This window comes from Rhodnius prolixus, unplaced genomic scaffold (assembly GCF_049639745.1).
Source record: "Rhodnius prolixus isolate KJV_2025 unplaced genomic scaffold, Rpr scaffold_4, whole genome shotgun sequence".
Classification (NCBI taxonomy): Eukaryota; Metazoa; Arthropoda; class Insecta; order Hemiptera; family Reduviidae; genus Rhodnius; species Rhodnius prolixus.
Window position 1 is genome coordinate 35,664,234 of NW_027411614.1, and position 15,083 is coordinate 35,679,316.

General features: G+C 31.3%; 1 protein-coding gene across 1 annotated transcript; it reads right to left on the reverse strand.

Moving 5' to 3' along the window:
- Positions 1–155: 155 nt before the first annotated feature.
- LOC141456361 (agrin-like) lies at positions 156–8,304 on the reverse strand. Its single transcript, XM_074132282.1, has 7 exons — positions 8,165–8,304; positions 4,105–4,177; positions 3,000–3,140; positions 2,083–2,256; positions 1,249–1,508; positions 931–1,159; positions 156–765 (listed from the first exon to the last, which is right to left on the reverse strand). The coding sequence occupies exons 1-7, from the start codon at positions 8,168–8,170 to the stop codon at positions 392–394; spliced, it is 1,257 nt and encodes a 418-aa protein (XP_073988383.1). The 5' UTR covers positions 8,171–8,304; the 3' UTR covers positions 156–391.
- Between the last annotated feature and the right edge of the window lie 6,779 nt (positions 8,305–15,083).

Genomic DNA, 15,083 nt, shown 5'->3' on the forward strand with positions numbered 1-15,083 from the left:
GACAACCTTCACGTTTTGTCTAGGGGATTGGGACCCCGAAATCAAACATCCTGGTACTCCAGGGGGTTGATGCTTCGGTCCAGCTTTTCGGCTATCACAAAAAGAAAAAACTAACAAAATACTAAAAGACTAAGCACGAAAAGAACCGGACGGAATGTAGGTTTATTTATTTTTTTATTATTTATTTTTATTTATTTTTTTTAAGTAATATTTTTTTCTTTTTCACATTACATACAAAAAATTACTAAGTTCTGGTTTTAATGGTTGAGAATTATTTCTCAAAATGCTAACACTACTTTTTTTTAACAAAAAAATAAATTAGTTTATAATATTAAAGTCAGTCTGATTGCGCATTTGAAACTAAAACGATTGATTTGCGCCTTCACAAACACTACCTTCTCAAGTAGTATAAACGACCATTTCTCCGAGCAGCTGCTACTGGAGCAGGAATTTCTGTACATGATAATAAAGGCCTTCCTGTTGTTCCTGGTGGGCAAGTACATACAGCCTTGTGATCACGAGGATTACAGGTAGCTCCTCTTCCACAAGCTGCTACACCACATGTAGGCTGGCAAGAATATCCAACGCAATTTCTATCATAGGAGCAATCGCGATCCTCTATACATTCACCTCTTCGGCAAGATACGAGAGCGTCACCTATAAATCCTGGGCGACAAGTACATACCGGACGTTCACGTCCTGTTCTATCATGGCCAGGTGTGCATTCAGCGTTTGCTCCACAAGGATTTGGCACGCACAAATCAGCTGAAATAACAGTAGTGTTATTTATAAAATTGTTTTTTTAATCAAATTAATAAAAGTGAATACGAATATATTTTGTTGATCTTTCCAACTCAACATTAATTTCTTTTTGAATTGTGGTTTTAAGGCTATTCAATTTATAATTCTATTAAGATAAAATATAAACACCTTTTTCAAATGGACGACAAGAGACAAAAGGATCTCCAGTCATATGTCTAGGACAGCTGCATACTGGGGTAGTCCTATCCTTGACTCTACAGTCAGCGTTAACTCCACATACTCCCTGAGAACATGGATCTATACATTTCCCAGCACTGCATGAAGGTCTTCCTGCAGGACAGTCGTAGTGACTTTCGCATTCTAGATGGCATGAGTTATAGGGATCGCCGAATGTCCCCTAAAAAAATAACTCATAAAAATACTTGTAAAGGCTGTAGACAAATAGGTTTAAGTTAAAAACATTTTTTCTTTTTTGAAAAAACATACTGGTGGACAAGAGCAAATAGGTCTGTGATTGCTGACTTCACATCTCGCAGTATGAGCGCAAGTTCCGCTAGTACAAACTGGAACACATTTAAAATCTTGGCATTTAGATTGTGAACCACAGTCGAAATCGGAGTCGCATTCATGTCGACAACCAGTCAGTGGTTGGCCGATATAGCCTGGTAGACAACTACAAGTAGGAACATCGTTGACCACTTCGCAACGGGTGTTACGTCCGCAAGGGCTTGGACTGCATAATTCTTCTGCAACATTGAAACATAAATAATAATAAAATGTTTGAATACAAATTACAAAAAAAGTTATCAAAACATCTTTTCTTATTTCCAATAATAAATTTGAAATTAACTTTTTATTATGAAGAATCCTTTAACTACTGCTCAAATTTTACAAGCATCTATATTAAATAATTGCATTCACTTTCTGTTCTTATCTTTTTCAAAGGTTAAAATTCATCCAAAACTTATCTTTATGTGACAAACTAATGATGATAATTCCAAGAAATAAGTCTAGATAATTAAATAGAAACTACAAAAATTATAAAATTATCGTTTTCTTATTAAAGAATATAGTCGTGTTTTATAATGGCTATTATCAAAGAGCGGTGGTAGATATTTTTGAATCGCCGAGATTCGTGATTCAAAGGCAGGCTCGCTGCACCATTAAATATTTTTGTGCTAGGAACCTTACCGCACATTTTCAATTATTAGCAATGTTGCATTGAAGATAGAGAACATTCCCTAGAAGACGTTTGTGCATTCAAAATTATTCCATTTCTATAAAAAAATTAAATATTATTAAAATAAAAATAATACTAACGTGGATTGAATGGCCTACAAGAAGTAATAGGATCTCCCGTGTAACCTGGAGGGCATGTGCAGACTGGTACATGGTTTCTTGGAGTACACTGAGCATTCTGCCCACATTGACTGGCGCAAACGTCTGTACACCTATAATCTCTGCATACTTTACTGGATGGACAGTCGCTTGTTTCTGTAATGCAAATAATGTCTATTAATCCTTTTTATTTGGTTTTATATTATTGCTTTTCTTTACCATTATTTTTAAAAGGTTAAATTAAATTTGTTTTGAAAATAATTCTTTATTAATTAAAATTTAGTGAGACAAAACTCCGATTAGGATCTCATTAAGTACACAATGAGTGTACAATATAATCTGGATTATAATTCTTACTGAAGAAACTTATCCGTCGTTCAGAAAATTATTACTTATTTGATGACTTTCTTCACAAATTTTTTAAGATTTTAAGTCACTGACCTCCATCTTTGACTGTTCCAGAATCAGAACTTCAAAGTTATTGAAAAAAAAATGTGAGAGAGATTTAGAGAAGAAACAATATAAGACTTTTCTCTCCAAGTACAGCTAATTTCCGCGGATGTTATGGACGTGTAAAACTCATCTCATTTCTTTCTTTTGGAAGCTTTTTCTTTCGATTATTATATTTAGTTATTTATATTACATAATTTTTATCAATTTAATAAATAAGCTTGCATGAACTATTTTCTGTTAATTTATTCATTCATATTTATTTATATGTTAGTAAGGCTTCAACCGGGCTCTATTGGTCACCTCCATGACTGAGACAAACAGTACGTTCTTTAACAATTTCAAATTAAAAAATTAATTCAATAACCAATATAGGGAGATTTATTTAAATTCTAAGCTTAGAAAGTAGAGCTTAATGATAAGTAAAATACAAAGTAAAGAAATGCTACCAGCACATTCTCCTCTTTGGCAATAGGCAAGCGGATTGCCCCAGTGGCCAGGGAGGCATACACAGACAGGTCTTCCTTCCCTTGAGAGGCATTGTGTGTTCGAGCCACAAGGACTTGGAGAACAAACATCATCTGCATCACCTAAAATTAATGCAATTTAAACATGTTTAAAAGTAAGTGCATTCATTAATGAACAAAATTTGGATTCTATCTTGAGGGAATTTGGTATTAATAACTTAATTTTAAAAAATATTATCTTCCATTTTAAATTAGGAGAATATCTATAACTTTTTCATCAGTGATTTTTCTAAAACAATTTGTTTGATGAAAGATCCCGCTGGGGATGGGAAGAATTTCCTGCAAGATATCATTTAAGTTTTACAATTTAAATATTATTTATATATTCTGTATTTAAACATAATGTATGGGTTAGAAAGTTAAGCATTACTGTAAGAGAAAGTTTTGTACTTCTTTTTGAAACTCTGAAATGAAAGAAAAATTAATAAGAAGTTAACTCAAACTTAGGCTACTCTGAAATTTTATAAAATAGATCTATAAAGCTTGGTTACCGGCCAGCGTAAGTTAAGGTTAATATAAACAAACTTTTCAATGTTCTATGCACAAATGCACTAGTTCTAGCACCCCTGTTACCTGGGACGTTCTCAGAATTCTAGAAGAACAAAATTATGTAACTATTTGTTTAATAGATGTTATTCAGAGAAGAAAAGGCAAGTTTGCTGCCAGTGTTAATAAATTAGTGTCTTATTATTCGAAAGTGGTTTCGATTAGCTACACTTAGAATATGCTCCCTGGAGGATTCAAACTCTATTTCGGCATCTAGCTATTTTTGTTTTTGAGAGATTTTGTTTAAAGCCACTTTTACATTCCAGTGAAACATCGATGTAGACAATTTTCTGAACATATTTCGTTGTACAAACCAAAGGAAATATTTCTTTTTATGTACTCATATCGATTGGAAAATAATTCAACAAATTAAACAAAAAAAAGTCCGGAACAAGATAAGAGTCAATAGACTAATTAGTAGTATTAGAACAACATTAATAATTTATAATTGTCTGAAAAAAGTTTTTAATTGAAAACTTACAATTCTGAGTCCACATTAAAAGCAAGCATCCTAAAATTAGGAATAACTTCCTTCCGATTAGGCCCTCTTCTTTCTACAACATAATAGAGGGAAGAATTAATACTACAATAAAAAAAATCAATTTGTAATCTGGAAAAAAATTGTTATAAATGATCATAAATAAAGATTTTTAAAAAAGAAACATTATTACAAAAGTTTAAAGAAAAAAGTCGTTAGAATCATTTAAACAGAATGTTGTTGTTAAATTTGCACTATCCTTGCTGGTAGAGATATCAGAATGTTTGCCCTGAGATGAGAACCAAATATAATTTGATTATCACAATCTCTTCTTCTCTGCTATCACGTTATATATATAGATTGGAATTAATAGAATCTGCGGCCAGTGAAGGAAACCAGTAAAGCCTCTAAAAGAGGATCAATCAATTGGTTTGAAAGGTGTTCCTGCATTTTTTTTTTAAATTTTACAAGTTACCTGCATTTTTTATTTTATTTAAAATAATACTACATGTTATTTAAAAAAATACCTAAAGAAAATGTACTAAATTTAACAATAACAACTAGGACTATTTTCAAAAAATTTAAAAATATAATGTAGCTAGACTCTCTTGAACATTATAATTTCTCTTTAAGTTTAATTCCTTAATACAGTAGGAGTAAATGTTTTACGTAAGAGTGTATAGAATTTGCAGTTTAAACGAATGTTCGGCCGACCATTCAGTGAAGCGCTGCTTCTAAATGAGGGAGTTTGGCCGCTATTTCTGTTAAGTTTGCTCTTCTAGCGATTTTTTGATTTAGATCTATTGTGAGCAAACACACCTTACACATATGTACATTCACAAAGATTATTTTCTATGTGGATCTCAAAATATATTTATCCACTGAAAACAAGACATTGAAAATTTGACTCGCAATATTTTCCTTTCCGGTAGTGAGCGAAAGTACAAATTATATGTTAAAAATTGATACAATATTTGCGAAAATATTGGAAAACAATAATTACGATTTCACCCTCTTCTCGTTGCGTTACTACAACCTACTCCTTTTTTTAAAAATATCTACATGCTAAGAAAGTTTGAAATTCGAAGTATATGATTAAAATTAAATAATGAGTAACCTTAGGAACAAAGAAACAATGACTCAAGCAACGATTGTTTACTAATTTTGAAAACCCATAATAGAGCTCTAATTGACTTTAATCAGACCAAGTACTTGTTACACAACAAAATGAACTTGAAAAGGCCGGCAAGAATCAAGTTAGAGAAACAGCTGTTAAAACCCACACAAATGTGTTGCAGTCCGGTCTATGGAAGAAGGTGTCCGTTCCAAACAAGGACGTGATGATTATCTTAGTCTAAATGTGTGGGAAGATATAAAACGAAGACAGGAATACATCCTCAAATAGTTGGGTGTACTCTGGATAGACCTAGGACCTTGAGACTTCTTAGCCTCGCCCTCAATGTTTACAGATATATTTTACAGTATTAGTAACATATCAATTGAGTTTATAGAACCATTGTTTTGAATGTGATTTGTATGTACACAAAAACGTCCTTCACTTTTATAAACTAGGTAGGCGAATTCATAAAATACGCGTAATTTTGATTGTTTCTTAAAAAATGAATTGGGCGTACTGCTCATGTAAGACAAATTATAATTTTAAAAAACTGAGAAAATGAAACATATTATTTGATTTAAGATATTTATGGAGATTAATGGCCTCAGAAATTTGCCGAGCAAATTTTACAACACTTTTATTTAAATTAGGACTTGGAAAATTCAATTTAATTTAATAAGTTTAGGTAAATACAAATATTTATTTTATTTTTTATAATGATTTTTCTTTATTCTTTACTTTTTATGTTTTGTTTCTATTTAAATTGTGCTTCGTTTATTTTTATTTATATGTGGGTTGAACATATATTTTTAGTTGTTGCAAGTACTCTAGTAATATTTGTAATTTTTAGGTAAATAATGGTTACCAATACAAAGTAATTTGTGCACATACGCAATTACAAGCTTGAAAAAAAGGCTAGACAAGCTATTTGCTCAAGATTTGAGAACATTGAGGATCACTGACTCTGTAAAGATAGATAGATCGTTATATTAGATGCAGTATGCAGTAAACGAAAGGACCATAGTGCAAAATCGTCCATTCGATAAATCATATTTATCACACGAGTAGTCATTGATTCAGGTGTGCATTGAAATTCTTGTACTATCTTTATTTTTATCCGTCATAGCACGTACGTTTATTGTATCCCTGTTTATTGGCTTTAGGTCTTATAAACCCAGGAATGTAAGAAACATGCTTGCTACAATAGATAAAGTCAAAAAGATACTAGCCAGAGGACGGAGGACTTTACCATTGTTACTTACACTTCTAAGCCGGGATAAAAAGTTTTAGAAGAAACAGACTGAACTTACATTAATTTTGATTATAAAAAATATAATAACGGTAGGGATGTTCTGTGTAGAGCAGAGATAGTATTGGACCTCCAGCGAACTGACAACACTAATTACAACTAAACCAGTGTGTGCGTACGTATGCGTGTGTGTTCCCTGTACTCACGTCATATCTATATTTAGTTAGATAAGTCTGTAATTTATGAGATATTGAAGTATAATATTAATGATAGCTAATTTATTCAATCAATAAGGCAAAAAAAGGAAGAAAATATGGAAAAAAAAAATAAACAAAAATTATGTTTGAGTTAATACTCACTTATATACAGTTCTATGTGCTTGGGCTATCTTCAGTATGGCCTAATTTTTGATATATATTTTCACTTACTAGTTTGCATAATTTTCGTTCAGTTAATCAAATTTCCAAATCTTCTACCCTCCTTATATCATTTTTTTATTCAAAAATTTCATCATTAATTTTCAGTTTTTATATAACAGAAGTGACAGCGGCCGAAATTATGAAATTAATTATTCTAGCAAATAAGTAGTCATGAAATTATACGTTTTTTTTCTGTTTTTATTGCGAACGAGCTCTAACTTGGTGCATCATTTTTTTAAACTTTTAAATTTGAACCTTCCTATCTTTGTTATGTTTTTATTAGTTTGCTTTGTCAAAAACTCACTATAATTCTCTTCCTCTGATCAAAAATTTCAATAACATTTAGAAAAGTTTTATTTTTCAATGAATTGAGTTTTATTTTGTTTCATAAGTTTGTGGGGGTACAAAACTTGTTTACTAGTCGAGCAAAAGTCCCACAATTTCCCACACTTTAAGTCAGCAGTTATTTAGAAATATACTATTTAATTGTGGACTATTTTAAACAATGTATTGAAGAAAATGTTATTCCAAGGGTTTTTAAATTTAGTATGAATTTTAACAATCAACCCTTATATAAATGCCCCATTGGACTGTTTTCATACACTCATTATCAGAGTTGAAAAAGATATAAACGCCGTAAAAAATAGATATAATTTTGAACCTGCATATACATTTATTCTTGGAAGAATCGATAACCTACATTTTGGTAAATATTAGTGTATAGTAAAGATTCTTTAGGATTTTGTTTATTTATTTATTTTTTTTTTTGAGGGAGAATGAAGATGTACCACCGGTTTGGATTTATTTATTGGAGTTGAACTGTGTCTTTTTCTGTCAGACATTTATTTGTGGGTGATTATAAAAAATATATTTATGTGTTTTATAAAACGGATATTCAAAAACTAGTACAATTTTAGCTGGAAATATATAATCTGACACCGGCCAAAATGGCCTAAAACAAGCTTGTTCTATTAGGAGAAATCTCTAAAATATTCTCGTTATCAGTTTATCAATATTTTTTAGAAAAAAAAAATCCAAGTATAAAAGATTAACAACATTCTATGACGAAGGTTTCAAGTTGAAAAAGTAAAATGTAAATCATGAAAAATTTCCATGTCAATAACTATTTTTAAATCCATTTAAAAATTTATGAAATCTAAGATGTACGACGAAAACTATATTAATATCAATGCAATTACTAAAAGAAATTATTTGAGTAAGAGGTAATTGAACACAGAACAATAAAACTGTGAAAATAAAATTAAAATTAGAACATACCATCATCTTGTACAGTCTCCAGAAATAGTCTAGAACAATAAAAAAATCGTTGAACAGTGTAAAGCTCTACCGTAAAAAGTGGATTTCCTTACAAATTAGTTATATATAAAGTGACCGCACCTTCCAGCCCCACCCCTACGTCCCGTCTATTATACAGGACACGTGGGAAGTTCCAAGGCTGTGTCCAGCTACATCCTCTTTTATTAACGTCGTTGACGTCCAACTTGGGATTCTAATTTGGAAATAAAAGGAGAGTTCCCTTGCGCTAAGTTCGCGAAGGATGGCAAACGATCATTGAACTTTATCTGCTTTGAATTAACCTTTCCAACTTAACTTCAAATAGTGTTCATTTCTCAATAACTGATCTGTGAGTGTGGGAAATTGCGGCACTTTTGCTCGACTAATTTACAAGCTTTTTGTTGCCCCGAACACTTAATAACATAATAAAATCAATTCATTTAAACAGAATGAGAGACTTACAATATCAAAGATCAATTTAACTATCCGGTTGTTTATAAAATTTTGTATTGATAATGGAGTTTATATCAAGCTTTGCCATTATTTTCAAATATTTTAGAAGCAGAAGTTTGACAGTGACACAGAAATAAAAATGGGCATAAAAATTCAGAAACTTCATAAATTATTTGAAGCTTTTACGTCGCAAAATAATTTATTATAAAAATAAATAAGTGGGCCGATTATTGAAAATTGGCCTTGGCTTCCAGCTTCTAGACTTTTTGAAAATTACTATGAATTAATAAAACTAAATATAATTTTATGGATTTAATTGTGTACATTTTTATTTTTTCTCAAACGAGAAAAATTTCGAGAGTTTGTTCAAACAAAAAAGCAACGATTTTTTAGTAATAATTTTCACTAACAATCTCGGCAAGATTGAACCTGGACTTCAGACATTGCCCTGAAAGTGGAACTTCCAAACTATCAGCTCTACCCTGAATTTAGCTGACGGTCACCTCTGAAACCTCAATGCTCTAGAGTCTAGACATTCGGATAGATCAATACTCAGTCCATTACTGATGCTTGCCCTGTTTGGATAGTGGCTATTAAGACTGCCAAAAAATGAAGCCTCAAGTTTTCCTAAATAAAGCGCTGCTTAATGCCTCGGGGGCAGCGTGTTTCACAGTGAGATGAATAAAATACTTTTATCTTACCCACAATAAAAGACTTAATGTACAGTTTATTGTAAAATACCTCACGTGAGGTCAGCCCACACAAAGTTCACAAAGATTAGACGTGGACAAGACGTTCAACTGAAGAGAAAATCGATCGACTTTGACGACGTCTGGAAGCTAGGCTAATACAGGACGATTTAATTTGTTAATAAAATAATATTAAAATTAAAAATTATTTATCATTAATTAATAAATAGTTAATTATTGAGAAATTCCGGGACCTCGCATCAGGCTACCTGTTGGGTCCCCATTAGATATATGAGAATAGCTGCGTTTAGGTGTACCGAATAAAGCAGCTTCAGACCAAGATGCGGCAAGACGGGAGACTGGTGGTTCTTCAACTCATAAAAACTCACAAGTACAAAGACGACCATGCGACATGGCGCAAATCAATAAGCGCCGCCAGGAGGGTTCAATAATCGCTGGGAAGAAGACAACTTCTCTATGGCAAGGGCAGCCCAAAATCAATGTCCCAAGTTCTTCCAGGTAGGGAGGTATGTAAAGGGTTGATGGCCCTTCCACGGAAAAATAATCTATTGCTCACGAAATGGATCAAAAGAAAAAGCAGGTGTTAAAGTAAGTAATAAATAATGAATAATTGGTAGTTGGACGTTATGGCCTGCCTGAAAAATAGGCGATTACTTTACCTTAATAAATTAAGAATTATATTGGTTAAAAAGAACAAAAAAAATGCATGCTTCTGTTTATAATTGCGAGAAAGAATAACGGTTTTATTTATTTAATTTAAATAACCGATTTCGAGGTTTTAAATTAACACTAAGATCCAGATTCTCAAATAAAATAAATAACGAAATATTTAGTAATTGGTGGCATTTAAGTAAGTAATTATAGTGCTTCAATGAACAGATTTCATTATTTTTTTTTTGTTTGTTTCCGGTCAAATTTAGAAAATGGGTTTCAAAGAAAATGTTTACAATGTTTAAGTAGCACATAAAAAAGAAATACGCACTGTGGGTGTTATTTCAAGGCGAAGGTCGCTCTAAACGGCCTGACCCATCGTTGACCTCAAACTGATTCATTCTGTTACAAACCATTCACACCGTATTTATTAATCATTCATGTTTACCTTTATATACGTATTCCGTTTCAATCTTCTAGCGTTTTCCATAGGAAATAATCTTTTCTATGATAAAGAAATTTGAATTTCCATCGTCAAATTATTGTATACCAACGGAGGAGTTGAATTTTTGACTTTAAGATTGGACTTAGACATCATCAGTGATAGTAAAGACTTGTTGAAAACTCAGTAGAGCTGAAACAGTTTTAAAAATAAAATATTATTTTTATACAAAAGTGATTTCCTAAAATTATATTCTTGGCGCCAGAGAAACATAAACGTCGGAACTGAACTACTAGGTACAGGTCAATATTTGGCCGAACTTTTTTATTTGAATATTCACCTCTCTTAAGAGAGGCTCTGCGTTATAATAAAGATAAAAAAAAATGCCAATACTTCGCATTATAAAGGCTTTGAAGTCCTTTGTTAATTAATAAATATTGAATTAAAACCAACTGCGCCTAATTTTACCTGTTTTACCTTCTATAAAGTATCATAAAACAAAGATGTTGAGGTACATAATTACTGTAGTGAAGAGTGGTGTGTTTAATTGCAATTAATTCAACGAACTTTTTAAGTCATAGTATTTACATCATATTTTATTTTTTTGTAATGGAATTTTATTGCATATTTTTCTAGTAGGATATCTTTGAAACTTATTAATTGCATTTTTTATTTCAAATATTTTTGCAATGATAGAATGAACGCAGGGTCTTCTTTACTTGTCTCAACATTGAAGTGAGTGATGTTTCAAATTAATTGACAAATTAAGTTGAAGCCGTATTTTGTTTAACGAGAACATCCTCTTTACCTTCGGGATTGAAAAAACAAATAATAATAAAATACAATCTAAATTTTTATATTAAAGAGGTATAGGCTTGGAAATTTTGACACATGATTAGATCATATTAAGATAAATCAAGCCAAGAATGAAGTTATGATTAATGACTGGACGATTTGTTTCACCAAAGAACTAGCTAGATATAGTAACACAACATTGTGTTCAGATTCGGACAGCGGATTACTGGTGTGAGATTGATAGATAAGTTTCTGTATTTCTTTCGATTATGTTTGTCACTTAATATATAGACAGTAAAACTTTTTTTCTCCAAACAAAGCTGCAGAAGCTGAGATCATCTGATCTCTATATTCCCTCTCACCGTACCTCATCCTTTGACAAGTCCTTCCTAATACGTGCTACCTCTCTCTGGAACTCCTTGCCTTCATCTGTCCGCCATGCTCCTACCCTATCCATCTTTAAATCCCGTCTATTCAGTTATCTACTTTCTATTCAGCTTCCTCCGAAATTCTAATTGTTTTAATTTATTTCCTTAATTTCTGCTGTTTTATTATTTTATTTTTACTTTCATTTTCACTTATTATATTTTCACTTTTAAAAATACTTATTTATTTATTTAATTTCTGTATAATCACAGGCCAAACTGTTAAGGCCTCTATTTGTTCCTGTATTTATTCTTAGGGGACAATTGTCCCAGAATAATAAATTTCTTTTCTATTCTATTCTATTCTATTCAGATAAGCAAAATCAGAACAGAAAAGAGCCGTACAGAATGAAAGATGAAGGCAGCAGAAATATCTAAATAAGCATTTTTTACTTGAAGAAACAGCAGTTTTGTGGTCTTAATGGTACTGATATTTATTTCGGAAAAGCTTCACAAATTAAACTTGATTCTTAAAGTGATATCTCAACATTGTTACACAGAATGTACCACTGTGTTGTGTAAACTGCGAAGGAATACTATCTTGCAAACTAATATTTTGAAGTGCATGATCATGAAAGCAATGGGCTCAGATATGAAGCAACTATGAAAAATTAAGTTGAAAGATACAGGCAGTTCTAATGGGGTTAGGATTCTTCTACTACGAGAACTAATTATTATTATTCTCAACTGTTATTTACAAATATTGAGGAATGTATTTGAAAGAGTTGGTAGGCGGCGCTTCTGAAGAGGCGTTATCATTGAATTTGAAATATCTCTTTATAATCATCGTTAGGAAGACAATGAGTAATGCGCAGTTTAATTTTTTTGAACTTTAGAATCTCAGAATCAATTTTTGTATCAAACTGTAGTATTCCTAAACAAAAAATTTCAACTGTTTTAAACAATCTGATTTCCCTTTCACATTTTGGCTTTTACAGCAATTAAATCAAATATGTATTATACATTCGCCATAAAAAAAAAGCTGAAGGAAGTGAGAGCAAAGTACGTTGGCGACGAAGAGATAACCATCTAGAAAAAGCGCGGTAAACCTTTGTAGAATCCCATTTAGAACGACTGACTAGAAACTTCAAACACAGAAACCATTGTGGGAAAAAGAATCGTTGAAACCTCCGAGGAATATGGCAGCTTAAAGTGTCTTTTCCAACTGGAAGAGTTTGAAGTCTAAACAAAAAATATAAAAAGTGGGCTCCATTGTCCATTTAGTAGAGTAGATACTTACCGGAAAATGTCCTTCCTAGAATCTTCCTTCAAATAAATGCTTTAAAAGAGATGACACAGTATTTTTGCAGGGGTTTAAAATTCAGGGCTCATAAAACCTCAATTGGTCAGAAGTCCTAGTAGTGTTGGGTGGCAGTAGGTGAAGTATATGTTTGGTTGAAAGTTAGGTTCTTTGGAGAAGAAAAATTCGAGCCTTCAAATTGGAATTAGGAGGCCCTTTCCTTAAACCTGTTAAATTTAAACGAACAGACAGAATTGGAACATTGCTCCAACTAGTAGGTGTCCGACAAATCCTTTGTGAACAAGCAGAGAATGACTAGCAATTTCCATGGAATCTTATATAATTTAAACAATAAATTATTTTTCAGAATAAGAGAAATATTTTTAGAGTGCTAGCAACATTTGGATTTATGTTTTAATCAAGATGTAGAAGTGTTAAGCTATTTAATCTTGTTTATGGCTGGAATTTTCTAAATTAATTAAACAGTCTACATTACAATCCATTTTTTAAAATAGGAAATGATTTACATTTTTTTAAAAAATATTTTTTCATGTAGTTGAAATACTAAAATCCATTTTGGTGCTTCTTGGTGTGCTACTGGTTTTATTAAATAACAGTTTAAATGTTTCAAATTTAAGTGTGCTGTCATAAACTTATTTTGTGTTGCAATTTAATAGTTAAAAGTTCTTCAATATTGCAGACAGGAATTAAGTAGACGAATAAATGTTCTTTTGCAAAAGCTGTCACTTAAGAAATAACTTATTGATATTTTGTAATTATCAATTAAGTGATTTATAAAAGTGAATCGATAAAAATGCAATTATTATTTTATAATATGTTAAGAATGTTGGTCTGAAGAAAGTCACAGTCAATCTTTTAGGCTGCATTTTACACGTACTCCACTGAACTTTTTAACATCTAATTGTTGTTGTGAGGACCATAAATAGAGAATTATTAAAAAATAAATATCTGAATAAAAAGAATGATTATCCGAACATTAGTAAGTTTATTTATAACAAATCTATTTATAAACTGGTTTGTTGATTTTAGATTGGACAGCAATAAGATCTGAACAATTGTTAAAGAGCACTAAATTCTAGAAGTTTCAGAAATGCAAGAAGTCTAATTGAAAGTTTTTTCTTTTTTTTAAATAAAAACTGAAACGGGATTTATTCATCAGATGATGCTTCAGAGATGTTAATCCATCTTCAGACATGTTCCATTCTCATTCCATTTTGAATGACATCAGAAAATAAGGCAAGAAAAAGTACATTAACTTTTTGAAGGTATATTTTAAATATTGTTGAATATTTCTCTGCAACGCATATATTTTTTTAAAACAGGCTAAAACCATTTAAAAATCCTAGTTGTAGACAACATTGAATGTATTAAGCGCATCCTTGATAATGTAAGAAGGTACGAAGAAATTGAAAAAGGGGCGTAACTTACTTGACCAGTAGTGGTAGTTACAGTTGAATCACGCATAAATCGTGAAGAACCTAAGATGCACGTACAAGCTGGCTGGTGTCTTCCTTCAAAAAAACTTATTAGCGGCATTAATCTCAAAATATATTAAATCAAAAGCAAAATGTAATAACTTATTAATAAACGTAATAACATGGTATCAACACCTATAGGTTTGTACATTTTGAAGTTACGTATTTTACTGAAATTTTAAAATCTATTATTACTAAGACTGGCTCGAGCAAGTGATGCTTAGTTTACTTTCTCTAATCGAGGAAGTATACCAGCAAATTAAGAAATTTTATAAAACTCGTAAAATACGAGGTATTTCTTAAAAACTGCTATTGCAATTTTTTTTAATACTTTTCAAAAAAATTACAAAATATAATTCAATATTTTAGCTGTTGAATTCTGAACTAGTTGATAAATTAGAAGTCACTGTTAACAAGAGAGTTTCTATCAAATATATGGACAATCAAATAAATGCCTTAAATGAATTGATAGATGAGTTAAATTGATAGGTTGATTGGTCTCTACATGAACACTATAATTTTGGAAGACCAGTGTGTTTTAAATCGTCCCGGAAAACCACGGATAAAGAAGGCTTAGAATAGGACTAGGATCATTATGATTAATTTACATAGTCTGTTCTCAAAAGCAATATCTGAATATTAATTAGAATCGATGTATTAAGACTCTTAGGCCATAGTGCTGGCCATAA